The sequence below is a fragment of the Chrysochloris asiatica genome, unplaced genomic scaffold (assembly GCF_000296735.1).
Source record: "Chrysochloris asiatica unplaced genomic scaffold, ChrAsi1.0 scaffold00135, whole genome shotgun sequence".
Classification (NCBI taxonomy): domain Eukaryota; kingdom Metazoa; phylum Chordata; class Mammalia; order Afrosoricida; family Chrysochloridae; genus Chrysochloris; species Chrysochloris asiatica.
The window spans coordinates 5,545,972-5,565,051 of record NW_006408653.1 but is presented as its reverse complement, the minus strand read 5'-3'; the positions used below and the strand labels follow the sequence as shown (position 1 = coordinate 5,565,051).

Sequence of the window (19,080 nt, the reverse complement as noted above, 5' to 3'; positions counted from 1 at the left end):
TGTAGTTTGCTGAGCCTTAATCTAGACTAAGCTCAGGGTCTGTGTATAAGGGTCTTTTCAGAGAAGGCATGCTCTGGTTTCAAGAAGATTAGTTGTGCAGTAAACTAGATATTCTGACAACACAGCTAGTGAGTCAAATTTCCAAAAGAACCCCAAATTTATTGTGTTAGCATGAAGGCAATGCAAACTTGTATTTTGGGGTGGAAGGGTAGCTAAGACTAGGTGGTCAGCACCCACTACTTTATTCTTCTAGCAGCAGTGATAAGTTAATGGTTGAGGAAACTGAGACATAGGTGTTAATTGGAGCAGGAGGTAAGGAATTTGATCAAGTGACTGTCAAGTTGCTGTGGGCTGGGAAAGTGGGGCAAATAGCCCAGGTCCCAGGGAGCAGGGTCAGCATCCAGACTGAGGGGACACTGCCCAGAATCCAGAGGGTGGGCTTAGGGAACAGATGACTCATTTCAGACCCTAAAATCTAATGAGTTTTGCTCTGCTGGGTTTAGCACCCATGACATCTTCCTTCCCTCTTATTTCTCCCTTTTGGAATGGGACCCTCTTCCTTGCACGTATTCCACCATTATGCTTTAGAAGCAGTTAGCTTGCATCATAGGTTTTCCAGGTCCATAGATGGAGAGGAATTTTGTTCCAGGATGGACCACACCTAAGTCTCAACCATAGTTGATTTGGATAATTCCAAAGATGAGATTCTGGATTTATAAGACTTTGGGGATGTTGGGGTAAGATGAGTGTGTTTTGTACACGGGAAAGATATGAGCTTGCCAGGGGAGGTAGGAGTAGGGTGGTAGTTATAGAAGGCGGAGTTATGGATTGAACTGTATACCCAAAAACATGTTGAAGTCTTAAACCTGGGAATTTGGTCTTGTTGGGGGAAAATAGGGTTTTTCTTTAAAGATACAATGAACCCTGTGAAAACTGGGACTCATGAGACCGTCTTGTTTTCCAGGTTTTTCAAGCTTTCCACCTTTGACAGGGTGCAACCTTACCACTTTTCTAGTACTTGTTTTAGCAGAAAATATTTGAGCTTTCCTTCTCTGACAGGTTTCTGCCTTCCACAGGTTCTGGCTTTCTCAGGTTTTACTGCAATATCAGGGAAGTCATTCGGGAGTAAGGTGGATCTTGATCCTAATCTCTCCTGAGTGGGGTCTTATAAAATGAAAGAACAGACAGGAACACAGAGTCACAGACAGGAGAGGGCTCTGTGAGAACATCAATCTACAAGCGAAAGTATGCCAAGAAATGCTTGGGGCTACCAGAAGCTGAATAAAACTGGGGAGAATCTTCCCCATGAGCTGGCAAAGAGAGAGCATAGTTCAGCAGAAACCCTGACCTTGGTCTTCTAGCCTCCAGAACCACAGAACACTTTGTGGTAGTTTGTTATGGCAGCCCAATGAAACTAAGACAGGGCTGATGACTCAAAAGAGGCAAAACTAAGACAGGGCTGATGACTCAAAAGAGGCATGCACATGGTGATGTAGACCTCAGAGGAAAGTGGACGTTCCAACACCCTGCTACTTCATGGGAGAGGTCTCATCTCAAAATGTAAATCCAGTCAAGTTACCCCCATGCTTAAATCCTTCCATGACTTCCCACTGCTCTTAGACTGAAGATTTTAATGTGACCCACAGTCTCACCTCACCTGCCTCTTTCTAATCTCACCCCCAACTACTCTTCTTTGGCTCCCTTTACTCCAGTCACCTTCATCTTTTGGTTCCTCACTCATGCCAGGCTCTCTCTAACCCTTTGGCCTTCACACACAGGCCTTTCTGCCTGCAAAGCCTCCCCAGTTTCTTCTTTACCCAGTTATCTCTATTCATTCTCCAGGCTTTAGGTCACTCAACACTTCCTCAGGCTCCTTCCCCAACCCCCAGTCCATATCTGGTTCTTCTATCTACCTGTTCCTTCTTTTTTTCCTTTCTTTATATCTTACTTTTATTTTTTACTAGAACTTTCTTAAGCAACAGGTAAAGTCTCTCACATATATCCCTGTTTCAACCACAAGGTCAAACAAAATAACCCAGAAACATTACCTTTATGTCTAGAGTGAGTATCAACTCAAACTGATTGTAAAACTCCTTGAGGTTGGGCAGTTGGTACTCCTGGGCTGTGCTCAGGAATGTCTTAATGTCATTCATGGCAATGTCAACCCCCTCTCGTGACTGGCACTTGTCTACTGCTTGAGAGGCCAAGAGGTAGATTCCTGCTTCACACCACTGGCTGACCTTTTGGAAAGAAATAAAACATCTTTTATAGTTAGCCTGACTACAACACAGCCAACACAGCCCTCAGGAAGTTCTAGCTCACCAACAGGCTACAGAGACTGTAAGACAATAAGAAACTGTCCTAAGACAGCATACAGTTTAGGGGTCTAACCACTACCAAAAATACCTTGTTCAAATTGCTTTCCTTTTTGGTGCTTCAATGATCATGTGTAACTTTTTTTTTTTTTTTTTTTTTAACAAATCGAAGGTATTTGTCAACTCAGCGTGGAACAAGTTTATTGGTCCATCTTTCCAGTGCCTCTGTGTCACAATTTGGGAATGCTTGTAATATTGCAACCTTTTCATAATGTTATTGTACATTTAACTGTCTGTTGTTGTTGTTGTTAAGTGCTGTAGAACTGGTTCTGACTCACAGCTACCCCGTACAGAGTTTCTAAGGAGCAGCTAATGAGTTTGAACCACTGACCTTGAGATACAAACTGACCTCGTGGTCCAGTGCTTATCCTACAGCGCCACACTGGGACTACAGCACAATGACCTATGGCATAATATAACCATAACATTTATGTGTGCTGGAAAACCAACAAATTTGAGATACTCTCTTTACTGCAATGGTCTGGAACTGAACCAGCAATATGTCCAAGGTGTGCCTGTATAAATAAAACTCCAAGGTGGACAGGTCCAAGTCAGTAGAATGTCTGTCCATTTCTCAGGGAAATCTCTTGGTCAGTAACATGAATGTATAAACAGTCTTTGCTTTTCCACTGACAGTAACTGCCATATCTCTAAGCAAAGAGCGTTAAGTGTTTCTAAGGCTGGTCTGATGTTAGACAAATGTAACCAAAGGGTTTTTGGGTTTACCTGAAAAGCTACTTGTCTTGCATGCCAGTGGGTTACAAGAGTGCTTGGGGTGATTAAGGAGGCCTTAGATTTGACCCTTGTGTGTCTTTTTGGGAAAGGGAATGCCTCTTTGAGAAAGAAAAGCAAAAAATCACATTCCTCTTCAGATGTGATTTCTGCATTTCTGCTGCTCTGGATGTCTGCATTCATTGGCATTTGTCTATCCTAGGGAAGCATCCAAGAATGCAAAGGTTTGTAACCTGGACGAGAAACGCCCAAATTTTCCTGTAAAAACACAGGGGATGATGTCTAATAATTTGTTTTTCAAAAGACTTGCTTTTTTGTTTTCTTTTTTCTTTGAATTGCACGGGGACACCTGAGCAAAATTATATGGAATCATGCTGCCTGAATATTTACAATGAAAAGCTTTCAGTATAAGTATATAAACATCTCCACTTCCCACAGAAGCTGAAAAGCTATTAGAAAAACAAAACGTAAAAACTGAACAGAGAAGAAACATCTAAAGGAAGAACTTAAAAGTGGCTATTCTCAAGAAGGAAGAGTCCTGGTGTGGCGCTATGGGTTAATGTGCCAGACTGCAAAGCCATTTGAACTGCAAGGTTGCGGTTCAAGCTCACCAGCTGCTCCTCGGAAACCCGATGCTATGGGTTGGCACCAACTCAATACTCAATGGCACTTAACAACAACAACAATTCCCAAGAGGGAGAAGCAATTCAAATTTTTGTTTTTATTTTTCCCACATTACTTACACTTTTAGAATAATAACAAAAGTAATGAAGATATTTTAAAATGAATGATTACCATTGTCTGAACATGGGAGAAAAATGGAGGTGGAATTTTTTCTCCCCTCATCTTTCCTACATTTCTGGATTTTAAAAATAATATGAAATCATGCTTTGATACAGAATGTGAGTGGAAACTTTCTTTTTGGTCACCATGCCTAGTCTGCAAAAAAACTTTAAGCTAAGGGGGCCTTCAGTTAAGTCATAGCTACTTGCTTTCCCGAACTACTTGCAAGTACATACACACTCCACATAGTGAAAACTACTTGCCGGTGTGTTGACTCCTACTCACGGAGACTCCATGTGTGTCACAGTAAGACCGTGCTCCACACGACTCTCAAGGGCTGATCTTTTGGAAGGAGACTGCCAGATCTTTGAGTGGACTCAAACCTCCAACCCTCCTGCTTAGCAGCTGACCATTAACAATTTGCACACACCCAGGGACATGGTTACAAATCAGGCTGCTAATAGCTGTTTGAAACTACCAGCTGTTCCACGGGAGAAAGATGAGGCTTTCTGTTCTCGTAAAGATTTACAGCCTCGGAAATCCTGTAGAGGATCACTATGAGTCAGATCTGACTCCACAGCATAACAACATAACAACAACAACAAGAGGGACTAGCCCTAAGCTATTCTATCTGGAGTAGAAATGTGGTAAGTAAACAACAGCTGATTATTCAGAGAGCTTGGCCTACAAGATAGGGTGTGTGCCAGAGCCTCTTGCTTCTGGAACAACTGTGTTTCATTGATATTAAACCCCTTTGGCTGTAGGGTGATGTAAGCAGACTGGATGGGTACCCCCAGTCACATGGGATCTGTGGGAATGGAGCATGCTGACTGATGGCCTCCTGGCTTCGGCCTCCTGCAGCCTGGAAACAGCTGTCTGGAAGATTACAAAAGTCTCTGCATCTAGGGATTTGTCCCAGAAATCGCTGCTGACACCAGTCTGCACACGCTCCTCCTTGTGTAGATAGTGTTGTTGAGCCTTTGAAGCTTGAGTTTTGGAATTTGCCAGCCCTGACTTCAAATCTGGCTTCCTCTATCTGCCCCCTGTATGGTCCTGGGCAATCACTTATCCAGGGTGTCTCAGTGTGGTTTTTTTGCACCACTAGCAGCTGGGCACTTGACCAAAATACGGACTCCTGGGCATTATTTCCAGACCATGAAATCTGACTCTCCAGAGTGATATATCAGGGTATTAGCAGTTATAACAAGCTCACCAGGTGATTCTCACGCTAAATGTTGAGACCCATTGACTTAACCACTCTCAGTGTCAGTTTCCTCCTCTGTAAAATGAGGCATCAGTGATTTCCTCAGAGGTTGTCCGAAGGGTCAAATTTAAAACAATAGCAGTCACCATTGAGTCAATTCCAACTCATGGCTAACCCATGTATCTCATAGTAGAACTATTAGAACTGTGCTCTATTGGGTTTTCAATAGCTAATTGTTTCAGAAGACCATCAGGTCTTTCTTCCAAGGCACATCTGGGGGTACTGGAGCTTCAAATCTTTCCATTTGCAGTCAAATACATTAACTGTTTACACCACCCACACACTCAGAGGGGTAAGTTGTTGTTGTTACGTGTCATCTAGTCGGTACCGACTCATAGCGACCTTATGCACAGCAGAATGAAACACTGCCCGAAACTGGGCCAACCTCACTACTGTTGCCACACTTGAGTCCATCGATGCTGCCACTTGGCCAATCCATCTCATTGGGGGTCTTCCTCTTTTTCTGACCCTCCATCATACCAAGCATGCTATCCTTCCCCAGAGACTGGTCCCGCCTGACAGTATGTCCCAAGTATGAGAGACAAAGTTTGGCCATCTTGGCCTCCAAGGAGCATTCTGGCTGTACTTCTTCCAAAACGTATCTATTGGTTCTTTTGGCAGCCCAAGGCACTTTTAGTATTCTCCTCCAACACCATAACTCAAAGGCATCAATTCTTTTACGGTCTTCCTTATTCACTGTCCAGCTTTCGCATGCATATGAGGTTATTGAAAATACCATGGCTTGGGTCAGGTGCACCTTAGTCCTCAAGCTGACATCTTTGCTCTTCAACACTTTCAAAAGTTCCTGTGCAGCAGATTTGCCTAATGCAATACGTCCTTTGATTTCTTGACTGCTGCTTCCATGAGTGTTGATAGTTGATCCAAGAAGAATGAAGTCCTTGACAACTTCAACCTTTTTTCCATTGATAAGAATGTTGTTTATTGGTCCAGTGGTGAGGATTTTTGTTTTCTTGACATTGAGATGTAATCCATACCAAAGGCTGTGGTCTTTGATCTTCGTCAGTAAGCATTTCAAGTCCTCTTCACATTCAGCAAGCAAGGTTGTATCATTTGCATATTGCAGGTTGTTAATGAGTCCTCCTCCAATCCTGATGCCACATTTTTATTCATAGAACCCAGCTTCTCGGATTATTTGCTCAGCATACAGGTTGAATAAGTATGGTGAAAGAATACAACCTTGTTGCACACCTTTCTTAATTTTAAACCATTCAGTGTTCCCATGGTCTGTTTGAACAACTGCCTATTGGTCCAAATACTGATTCCTCATGAGCACAATTAAGTGTTCCAGAATACTCATACTTTGTAATGTTGTCTGTAGCTTGTCATGATCCACACAATCGAAAGCCTTTGCGTAGTCAATAAAGCATACGTAAGCATCTTTCTGATATCCTCTGCTTTCAGCCAAGATCCATCGGACATCAGCAATGATATCAGAGGGGTAAGTAGATGACATAATTATACTCCTAGTAGGAACAGAGTTGGTGCTCAACAAATGGTAGAGGATGTAACAGTCAATATTACTTAAGTTTCTCCAAAACAATTCACAATCTGTTGCTTTTATATGAGGAAACCAAAGCCCAAACCCATTGCTAATGAGTTGATTCTGACTCACTGCAACCCTGTATAGCAGAGTGAACTGCCACATAGGTTTCTAAGGTCTTAGAGAAGCCAATGACCACATCTTTCCCCCATGGAGTGGCTGGTGGGTTTGAACTGCTGACCTTTCAGTTATCAGCCAAGCATTTAACCACTGTGCTACCAGGCCTCCTTATATCAGGGAAGCACTTTGCAAATACAGTGCTTGATTCTCTGTACTCCTGAAGGGAAATCAAGAAACATCCCATAGGACCAGTTAAGTCTGGATCCACACAGTGGGAAACGGACTCTCAAGAACTCTAATAGGATGTGGTGAGATGGCTAGGGCACCTTCTACCTTCAACACAAGTATTAACAGGACTGGAATAATTTTTAATGCTTTCTGAGCACTGTGTCACATAAAGTACTTTATCTTCTTAGCATAAATTACTTAGCATAGGGAGATGAGGGACTAGATAAAGAACATTATCTCACTTAGATAAAATACTTTCTCTCCCTATATGGGGTTGTTGTTAAGTGCCGTTGAGTAGATTCCGACCCATAGTGAATCTATAGGGTTTCCAAGGAGCAGCTGGTGAGCTTGAACCACCGACCCTGCAGTTCAAGCGACTTTGCAGTCTGACACATTAACCCACAGCACCACACGAAGCCTCCTTATTTGGGGTAGGGAGGCAAAAGTATAACTCAGACCATTTTATAGAAAATCTTGAAGACGCCATGCTCACGGTTTTGCTCTGCTCACCTTATCCAGTTGTCTATGCAACTCCAAAGACTTCCTTAAGATGTCCCATTTTTTCTTGTTTTCATTGATGAAGTCATCGCGGAGGTGCCTGAGCTCCACACACTTGGGCCTGATGGTGTCCGCTGCATAGTGATGGCTTTGGATGAGCTGGTCCCCAATGAGTGCACACAGTCGGGCTTTTTCCAAGGACTCCTGTGAAATGAATATCCACAGTGAAACATCAGCTATCAGGTCATTATGAGGCTGACTCAAGCAGGTATGGCTGCCTGGCATTGTGAGGAAGACCCATCTGAGTCTGAAAGTCTGAAGTTGGGGAGCCTGTGAGTGGGGAGGGTTCTGGGGTTGTTCAAGGTCCCCAGGAAGGCTATCCTAGTCCAGGGTCATGCACACTCTGAAGAAAAGCAAGTCATTCATTCAAATATTTGTTGAGTTCTGGGTTAGACACTGAAGAAAATGTGTTAACAAGCCAGATATTTTCAATCTAATGGAGAACTCAATGCTAAATAATTTATACCAATAATAAAATTACTGTTGTTGTTAAGTGCCTTCAAGTCAGTTCCCACTCATAGTGAAGCAGTATAGGGTTTCCAAGGAGCAGCTGTTGAACTTGAACTGCTGACCTTGCAGTTCAAACCGACCTTGCAGCCCAGCGCATTAACCCACAGTGCCACACCAGGGCTCCATAAAATTATTATAGCAGTAATAAATTCTCAGACAGCAAAACATGTAGTGTTATAGTTAGTGCACATAAGAAATTCTGAATTGCCCTTTTGACTAAAGAGGAAAGGAAGAAGAAGAGTCACGTGACTGAACCTCTTCTTTCTTTCTGGGAGTCTGGAATTTCAGTACATGTGCAGAGTATGGCTAGGTGACTGGCCCCAGAAATACTAATGATGTGGGGTGAGCTGAAGTTGACAAACTGGTAGAGATCCGGTGTGGGCAGTTCCATGGGGCTCATGGGAATGAAGACATATGCTTATGTAAACCCTTCCCACAACTGACAAGTTTCCTGTCTGAAGTGACCTCACCTCCTACTTCTCTCTGTAAGGGAGAGACCAAATTACTTTGTTCTAATTGTATGGGCCGTATTCTTTTTCTCCTTTTAAAAAATTCATTCACTCATTTGTTCATTGCATATTATTGAATATCCGCCCCCCCCATGTGTGCCAAGCACTGTCCTAAGTGCTTCATGAAAGTTACATTTTAATGGAAGATAGGCAGGATACAATGAAATAAGTAGATTATATAGTATCTTGCTTGTTGTAAACAAAGAAGACTTTAAATACTGATAAAGAGTCTTCCGTTTGGGTTGCATCCCAGTGTAAAAGAAAACAAAAAATCCTCACCACTGGACTAATAAATAACATCAAGATAAACAGAGAATAAAATTGAAGTTGTCAAAGACTTCATTTTGTTTGGATCAGCCATCAATACTCATGGAAGCAGCAGCCAAGAAATTGAAGCATTAGGCAAATCTGCTTCACAAGACCTCTTTAAAATGTTCAAAAGAGCAAAGATGTCAGTTTGAGGACTAAGGTGTGTTGACCCAAACCATGATATTTTCAATAGCCTTTCAATATGCATGTGAAAGTTGAACCATAAATAAGGAATAGTGTAGAAGAATCGATGCATTTGAGTTATGTTTTTGGAGGAGAATATTAAAAGTACTATGTACTGCCAAAAGAACAAACCAATCTGTGTCGGAAGTACTGCCAGAATGCTCCTTAGAAGCAAAGCTAGCCAGACTTCATCTTCAGACATAGTATTAGGAGGGACCAGTCCCTGAAGAAGGACATCATGTTTTGTGTAGTGCAGGGTCAGTGAAAAAGAAGAAGCACCACAATGAGATGGACTGGCACAGTGGCAGCAGCAATGGGCTTAAGTGTAGCAATGATTGTGAGGTTAGTGCAGGACTGGGCAGTGTTTTGTTCTGTTGTGCACAAGGCTGCTATGAGTATGTGGCCCCTAACAACAACAACAACAATAGTATCTTAAATAGTGACCAGTGCTATGGAAAAAAATTAAATGGGGAGGGGGGCGGTAGGCAAAGCATGCTGGAGGAGGAGTTGTTATTTTAAATAGGGTGGTGAGAGAGGGTCTCGTTGAGAAGGTACTATTGGGCTGTGCAGGATTGAATTAACGTAACAGGCTTGAGACTGTTATCCTTAGAAAAGCCGGCTTGCAAGGTTGGCCTTGGATGGTGTCTAGGATATTAAATTTCAGAGAAGTTCCCATCCTTCCCTGGTAAGAGTACCTCAGTGTGCCTTAACTGTTTGTACAAACAATACAGTTTATGCTGAACCTCTGCTTTCTTCCTGGGAGTCTGGAATTGTGGTGCATGCTCTGTTAAGTGTGCCTCTGTGACTTGTTGTTGTTGTTATGTGCCATCGAGTCGGTTCCGACCCATAGCGACCCTGAGTAGGGTTTCCAAGGCTGTAAATCTTTATGGGAGTAGAAAGCCTCATCTTTCTCCTGTGGAGCAGCTGGTAGTTTCGAGCTGCTGACCTTGATGTTTGTAGCCCGATTTGTAACCACTACGCTACCAGCCACTGTGACTAGCTCCCAGTAAAAACTAATGTGCACCCATGGAGGCAACATTTCAGTGTTGCTACAACTCACTGCTGGGGGAATTAAGCATGTCTTGTATGACTTCACTGGAAGAGGACTCTTGAAAGCTTGTATCTGGTCCCCCTCACCCCCAACTTTGCACTATGCACCTTTTCCCTCTGCTGATTTTTGCTTGGTATCTTTTCACTATAAAACATTATAGCCATGTGGACGATTATATGCCGAGTCCTGTGAATCCCCTGAGTGAGTCTTTAAACATGGGAGTGGTCTTGGGAACCTTTGCCACACAAGCCAAGACCTTAAATGAGGAAGAAAACCATGCAGTACTTGACTGCAAGGTGGGTGCCTGTTTGGTGTGTTCAGGTAGCAGGAAGGAGGGCAGGGCTGCCAGAGCAGAGGGAAAGGAGGCCTAGGTGTAGAGGTTGTAACCAGAGAGGAAAGATAGAGATCAAACTGGGAAGGGCCTAGACTCCATTGTAAGCACTTCGGTTGCTACTTGTGATTTAGGGAGTCACTGGAAGGTTTTGAGGTGAAGGCTCACTTATATTTTTAAAAGGATTGCCCTGGGTCCAGTGCTGAGGATGGCAGAGCAAAGGGAGATCAGGGAGACAGTAAGAGGGCTACAACAGTAACCCAGGAAGGGGATGTGGCTTCAACAAGGCTGGCAGCCAAACTTGCTACTACCTCAGGACCCTTCCCTGCAGTGTTCCTCCCTGAGTTATTCAGTTAAAACTGAGTGAACAAATGAATGAATTATATGATGCATTGACCTACTTGGCTGGAATTGTGTGAAGTACACATTGGTCTTTGAGTTAACACAGATATCCGCCATATTCCCAAGTGTCTCTGGGAGCAGAGAGCCCGTATCACCCTCGCTGCCAATTTCTAGCTTCCAGTGTGCCACATCTACCTTGGCTTCATTTTGACAGGAACCTAAGGAATCATGACGACTCCAGGTGATGAAAATTTGCTCCTCTTTTAACTTGCAGTGATCTGTGGTTTTAATCACCTCAGACACCTACAGCCATCAATTAATCACCAAGTCCTACAGAGTATCTTTGGGATTCTGGTCTCTCCAGTCCACTGTCAGGCTTTCTCACTGGGACAACTGGTCTTCTTGTTTCTCATCAAGCTTTTCTTCAATCCTTGCTCCATACTTCTGACGAAGCAGCTATCTGACCATGTGTTACTGTGTTTACATCACTCCCAAGCTTCATATTCATTCGTGGCTCCCCACAGTCTTCTAGAGAAAGCTTAGACGGCCAAGCTATGCACACCAGGCCTTCCATTACCCACACATCATAGCTGGGCATCTCACTGACTCTTCCTCTTCTACTCCCCTCATCAGCATCCTCCATTATAATCAGAACACTAACCATGTAGTGTTGTTGCTGTGTGCCAGCAATTCTGAGACAGGACACAGTAGAACTGCCCATCGGGTGTCCTAGGTGGAAATCTTTACAGAAACAGATCACCAGGTCTTTTCTCCCATGGACTCACTGATGGGTTTAAACTTCATATCTTTCTATTAGCAGCTGGGTGCTTCACCATTACAACACCAGGGATCCCCAAATATCCATGAAATTTCAGGCCTCTGGGTCTTCTCAATCTGCTCCTTCTGCCTAGGATATACCATCCATCCCATTTCTTCCCAACACACCCACACTCTCCATCAGCCTTCTCCAAGAAACATTCTCTGACTGTTTAGTTTGACGTACCTCCTCAGAGCTTCAATAACACCATGCCTAGTGCTATGCCTTCTTCAAGATTGCTGGCATGTTTGACTCCATCATTGTGGCCATTGTGTAGTGTCTTCCAATTTAAGGGACTCATCTTCTAGCACTATATCAGACCATGTTTTGTTGTGATCCATAGGGTTTCCATTGGCTAATTTAAAAAAGTAGATCATCAAGATTTTCATCCGAACTGTCTTAGTCTAGAAGCTCTGCTGGAACCTGCTCACCATGGGTAACCCTTCTGGTATTTGAAATATTGGTGGCATAGCTTCCCGTATTGTGGCAGCATACATGCCTCCAGAGAATGACAAACTGACAAATGGGAGCTATCAAATATAGGAATATGAAAACCTGCAAGGAAGACTTGGTTGACATTTCTTAAAAACCCAGGTGCTTAATTTATTAAGAGTAGCACGGGGTCTTATGGATCCAAGGAAATTCATTCCAGGGTATTTTCAAAGTACCAGTGATGATACAACCTGACCTTTATTTCTTATGTGACACCTTACCCCCAATCTATTCTTCAAACAATTGAAATGTGGAAATAAAAGGTAATAGGTCCCCATGAATTTGGAGAAAAGAAAAGTGTTAAAGTTTCATACATAAAACTCATGAGTTACCATTGGATGGCTAGAATATCACTTTACTGAAATGAACATATAATAATCATAGTTTCCAAGTACTAATCACCTATCAAATTCCAGGCACTAAATCCTTTGTTTCTGGTGGTTGCAGTCGAGTTGACTGTGACTGGTGATGACTCTATGTCTAACAGAATGAAGTACTGTGTAGTCCCATGCCAGTCTCATGATTATTGGTATGTGTGATAGTTAAGGTTCTGTGTCAACTTCACTGGGCGTGGATACCCAGTCATTTGGCAGTGATAGTTAACTCTATGATGACTGATTATGAGCAAGCATAGATAACTCTATGAGCAGCCAATCAATTGAATGGATGTTTCCTTGGGGATGTGGCCTGCTCCCAATATAATGGACACACAGGAAAATCTTGCTCTCCTCTTCCACTGGGGACCTGGGACTCTACAATTATAGACCACTGCCTTGATATGAACTTCTCTTTATGGAGATACATATATAAGTTTCATTGGTTTTGTTTCTCTAGAAGACCTGCCTAAGACAGTATGTTTGAATCCATTATTGTGTTCCTTATAATGCATCTAACTCACTTAATCTTCACATGAACTCTCTAAGGTAGGAATCATTTCCTCCATGTATAGATAAGGAAATTGTTCAGAGAGGTTAAGAAACATGATCAGAGCCATAGAGATTTTAATCCAGCTCTGTTTGGCTCCAAAGCCTCTGTTCTCATCAGTCTTCCATCCCATCTGACTTTCCAACATGTATCATCAATGAAAGCTTCTTTGTCATGATCACTAAGTCCTGTTGTTACCTGCAAAGAACTACTTCATGGTAAAACTTCCAAATTTTATTGTCTAGTCTATACAACTGCTCAAGGTAATCATCTGGAGTAAATAATAATAATAATAATAATGGTAAATTTAGTCAATAAAACTTCCAAAGTAAAACTGAAAAATGAGAATGAAATGGCTGAAATATGATACTCAGACACAAGCCTATCTGGCTTCTTAAAAATTCAAAAGGCTGGATCATCAGGTTGCAACATGCAATTCAGAAAATTTCATTGTAATAACAGCTTATTTTTCACCATAGACTCTACTACCATGACATATGGCAGTATCTACCATGGAAGAAAAGAGTCCTGGTGTGGCGCTGCAGGTAAATGCAATGGACTGCAATGTCAATTGAACTGAAAGGTCAGCAGTTCAAGCTCACCAGCTGCTCCTTGGAAACCCTACACAAGGTGACTATGGGTCAGAACCGACTAGACGACACTTAACAACAACACCACCATGGAAGAAAAATGGTGAGAATGAAGATACTGGTGCTGTATTAGGGACCCCAGAGCAAACACACAGTCATGGCCTAGGGATGGAACACAAGTATAAGGAGGTAGACCAGATGAAACAAGCAAGGCAGAAAGTTAATAGCTGTGGGCACAATAATGATGGGCAAATGGCAGTTCTTGGTGTATGTTTGAAAATTTCCACTAAAAGAGTCATGTCTCAAACTAGACTACATCTCTAGGATGTTAATGGCCTGAGTACCATGCTTTTTTGGACACAGCAGTGTAACTACTGGCCACTACTTTTCAAGGAAGAGGTTCTCCCTGACTGGTTCGTGTGTGTTTTCTCTTAGTACAGTAGCATAGCTCCCAACACACCTCTCAGTCAAAATCCTACAACAAAATTTGCCTTTTATAGAGAGAGATTAAGGGTGGTTGAAATAAAAATTTACCTAAGGACAAAAGTTCATAAGGGTTGGGAAGTAGTAGTTGTAGTTGTCAGGTGCCATTGAGTCAGCACTGACTCATAGCAACGCTGTGCACAAAAGATGGAAAATTGCCCGGTAGCACGCCAACCTAACAATCATTGCCATGTTTGAGCCCATTGTTGTTGTCATTGTGCCATTCCATCTTATTGGGGTCTTCCTCTTTTTCTCTGACCCTCTACCTTACCAAACATGATATCCTTCTCCAGAGACTGGTCCCTCCTGATAATTTGTCCAAAGTATGAGAGACAAAGTCTGGCCCTCCTGGCTTCCAAGCAGCATTCTGGCTGTACTTCTTCCAACACAGATTGGTTTATTCTTTTGGCAGTCCGTGGTACTTTTAAAATATTCTCCTCCAACACCATAACTCAAATGCATGGTATTCCTTATTTACTGGGAAGGAGGGTGGACTGGAAATAAGAACCACAGGGAGGAAGTGGGATAACTGTTGTTGCATGAAGGGGATTGTAATCATAGAAATGAAATAAAGAGTCTGATTTGTTGAATGTGAAACTGATGATCTTGTCTGTAAATCTTCACTCAATTCATAATAAAAAGATTAAAAATTTTAAAAAAGAAAGAGTGGTTGAAACCATTGTTTCTCAGAATTAAAACGTCTGCCAAACCCTCAAACCAGAACAGAACAGGCTGAATTAAGCATGTAACAGAAGTCTAGTTAGTGTGTTAGCCCAGAGGTTACTATGAGCATATCACTGCACAAGAAGGAAGTTGGCAGCAACCCAGAAATCGGTTTGTGGCTATGCTGGGAGGGCACTTGACCCCTGAATGCTAAGTAAAGGACAAATCCCAATCAGGGTTTTGATGGATTCTGGCCACATTATCACCTTTTTCCTTTAACAATTTACAGGACAAATGCAAAGACAAGCTAAGATCTTAACAGCTAAAGAAACAATGTTTCTTGTGAATCTCGGAAAAAACATGTTGAAAATGTCCCAAATATGGTAGGTTAGTCAAAAGCAAGGGAATAGGTCTACTGTATCCTTTAGAAAACAGTTTTAAAAGGCAGGGTAAGCAATAATAAATAGAAAATAGTGAAAAAGCAATGGGTTAGGTCAGTCTATGTGGCTTCCAGAGTTCATATGTAGTAGGTTAGTACAGCTGGCTCAAAAACTTTGCCTATGCAAGATGGTCTTAAATTCATAGCAGAGCTTTGAAGTGGTTCGAGTCCCTGCTGAGAAATTGTATTTCCAGATATACTGAATAAGAATCTATGTTTTAATAAGATCTATAAGAATCACTTGGAGAGCTTGTTAAACTATAAATTCTGATATGTAATATCTGGGGTGGAAATTCTCAGCAGGGGGTCAAACTGGAAAGAATCAGCTCAAAGCTCTGGTTCACAGATTTTCTTGTCTTCAATGACCATAAATAGGTTCCACTCTTGCTTCTGTCCACAATCTTTATGAAGCAAGGATCACAAGTCCAAGCAGGTGGGACAGAAGAGAGAATATACACTCAGTTATGCAGATCCATCATCATTATTCCAAACATCTTAAGTCATTGAATTGCTGGGTCTGGGGGCTCAGGACTATAGTTTCAGGGAACACCATGGTCTACTGGCATAACACAGTCCACAAAGACAATATTCTACATCTTACTTTGGTGACTAGCAACTGGGATCTTAAAAGCCATGAGTGTCCATCTAAAGTGCAACTCTTGGTCTTTCCATATGCAGAAGAAAGAAGAATGATGAGAACGGAAGATGCTTGGAATCAACTAGTCCAATGGACCAATGGAACATGTGAACTTCAATCACCATGACTCTGAGACCAGAAGAACTAGATGGTACCTGGCTACATCTACCAACATCTCTGAAAGGGAACACATTACAAGGTCCCAGATAGAGCAGGAGAAAATGTGGGAAAAAACTCAAAATTATATATATATATATTTTAAAAGCAGGCTTACTGGTCAGAAAGAGACTGAAGGAACTGATACTATGGTCCTCGACCAACCGTCAGGTCTGGAACAAAACTCACCCTACCCTTGTGATTCTGTTTTCAGCCAAGCAATCGATGAGTATATGGAAAGGACAACAAAACTAGTAAGTTATGCTCATCATGGAATGGCCAATCATTCAAGATCAAAAGGGCAGCATTTACCTAAGGGCAGAGTTGAGAAGGAATGGAAAGGTGGGTTCAATGGAAATAAGAACCACAGGGAGGAAATGGCTAACTTGTTACATGAGGGGACTGCAATCATTGAGATGAAAGAAAGTGTATAATTTGTTGAAAGTAAAATGTTTCTGTAAACCTTCACTCATTCGCAATAAAAAGTTTCCCCTAAAAAAAAAAAACCATAAAACAAAGCAAAAGGAAAAAAATACTCACAGAACCCTCAGACGGCTTCCTGTATAATTAAGACTAGAATCCAAATAGCTCACTAAAGACTTCAGAGCTCTGCATGGCTTGGCCCCTGACCATCTCTTCATTCTCAGCTTCATGGATCACAGGCTCCAGCCACACTCCTTGAGCTCACTCACTTCATTCCCACTTCAAGACCTTTGTACCTGTAGCTCCTTCTGCTGTTCCCTACCCTGCATGGCTACCCAGACCTCAGATCAAAAGTCAATGCCTTAACTAGAGTGGAGAGTGAAGCTACCAGCTGATAGGAAGAGAGGGCATACACACAAGAACACCCACACTTGCAGATGGTACCCACGTGACCTGGCCCCGAGATGAATGGATGATCAGAACTCAACCAGGAGACGAAAGAAGAGGGAAAAAAAAGAGTGATCTGATATAATTTGATGAACTTGACCTACACCTATGGATGCAGTAACCCAAAAGAGGCAACAAATCATTACAGCAAGAAATATTCCCACCCCTCCACACACAGAGTAGACAGAGATGGGCAACTTGGACATTGGATATCCAAATGGGGTGGGGGTGGGGGACTACAAAGGCAAGAAGTGACTGGCTTACAAGCTTTCAAGAGGGAACCTAGAGCTAGGGGGCATGGAGGAAGGCAGACTCTCCAGTGAGTACTATCCAATCTGTCTAGGCGGAGCTGATGAAATGAAATGCAGAAGGGTCACTTGTGATACAATTGTGAATGATTGTTATCAGGACTGATTGTGAGGGTTGGAAATGTAAAGGTAGACGTTTTGTAGCAAGGAAGGGAGTGATTAACTCCCCAGTCTAGGAGCTGAGGTCTCTAGGACCATCAATGGAGAAGAACCGAGAGTGGGACCCTACCCAGAGAAGCAGCGAGGCCCAAGATAGAGGCAGAGACGATGACGTGGAGTGATGAAGCGGCTGGGGACTTTGGATCCAGAGAGTGAGAGGGACTGTGTGCTGAAGAATTGGGAGGGGGGAGTGTAGGGCAGGTTTATAGGGTATAACCTTTGGTCAGTTGATGATGCATGGAGGGGATTGGAACCATGGCAATGACACGATATATGGTGGAATGAATGTAAAACTAAAGTTCTCTCATGTAAAATATCATATAATTCACAATAAAACATGAAAAAAAAAAAGTCAATGCCTCAGAGAGGCCTTCACTGGCCCTCCTCTATCATTTTCTACTATAGTCCTATAGTCCTTTATTTTCTTCACTCTTCTGCCACGATCTGATTATTTATTTGATTACTTTGTGGGGGGGGGGAGATTATTTGGGGGAGGATGTAAACATTGAGGAATAAAACAAGCAAAGGGCATATTCTGAAAGCCTGCTTCCTGGATGCCAGCAAATAGTCTTTTTCTTTCCATGAGTCTAGAGTCCTTGGCCACTCCCCATCGCCATGTCCCCATCTCTACCTCCATCTCTGATGTCACTGCTTCTCTGGATAAGGTTCCATATTCCACCCGTGCTCCTCTCCCTTGATGGTCCTAGGGTCCTCTGTTTCTGGACTGTAAGATTAACTACTTCCCCATTTTTGTTAAAAAACTTTTACCTTTACAATTGTGACAGTCACAATTAGTCATAATAACAATTACTCACTACTGAATCATAAAAATCTTATCCCCAAATCCTTTCACCAGACCCGTCTAGACAAGATGAAAACCATTCAGTGAGGGTTCTACCTTCTGCCGCACAATCTAAAACTAAACTCCCTCTTTAAACCTTGTAAACCAGTCACTTTGTGTTTTTATAACCCCCCCCATTTTAGGTAGCCAATGTCTAAATTGCCTGTCCCTATCATCCCTGTATATCGAGTGGGTAGAATGAAGACTTCTTCCCTTTCAGTTGGTATTCTGAGCTACTATATCCGTAAATCCAGGTGTGGCACTGTGGATTAATGCGTCAGACTGCAAAATCATTTGAACTACAAGTTCAGTGGTTCAAGCTCACCAACTGATCCTTGGAAACCCTATACAGGGATGCTATGGGTTGGAATTGACTCAGCTGCACGTAATAACAACAACATCCATAAGTATATTTCAAGTTCATCAAAATGTAGCAATTTATACTTGTTTCCTTTATCAAAAAAAATTATCTTCTTTTAGTGGAGCTGTGATCTCTAAGTTTCGGCGTTCTTGTGCATCTCCCCTCACTCCATATCAGCTGGACACTCCACTCTCCTCACCTCTAGCCCTCCATGGCTATGTCCTCCTTGTCCAGTGGCCCAGAAGCCCCTATCTGACTACTTTTAAATTCTCTATCTCTCCCCTGAAAGCTCCATGAGAGCAGTGTCTTGATTTTCTGGTTTACCACCATAACCACAGATCCCAGAGTAAGGAATACTCATTAGGAGCTATCTTCTTACATATATATACTCGTATGCGCTAGGACCATCCTTTCAAACCAGAAACAAAGGCCTAAAAATTCATGCGGCACTTTTTTCCTTAAAAAATGAATTTGTATAGATGAAAATGCATAACATTAAATAGTATCAACATTTAATGAGGGGTCTCACTGAACAGAAAAAGAA

At 42.4% G+C, this 19,080-nt stretch overlaps 1 protein-coding gene across 1 annotated transcript in view; it reads right to left on the bottom strand.

Annotated features, from left to right (window-relative positions):
* The window catches only part of MCF2L2 (MCF.2 cell line derived transforming sequence-like 2), a 302,889-nt gene that overhangs the window by 174,929 nt on the left and 108,880 nt on the right, over positions 1–19,080 (bottom strand). Inside the window, exons 11-12 of the mRNA XM_006869837.1 lie at positions 7,514–7,705; positions 2,049–2,240 (exon numbers count right to left, since the gene is read on the bottom strand). Coding sequence (XP_006869899.1) covers positions 2,049–2,240; positions 7,514–7,705 — 384 coding nt within the window. The remainder of the gene's footprint in view (positions 1–2,048; positions 2,241–7,513; positions 7,706–19,080) is intronic.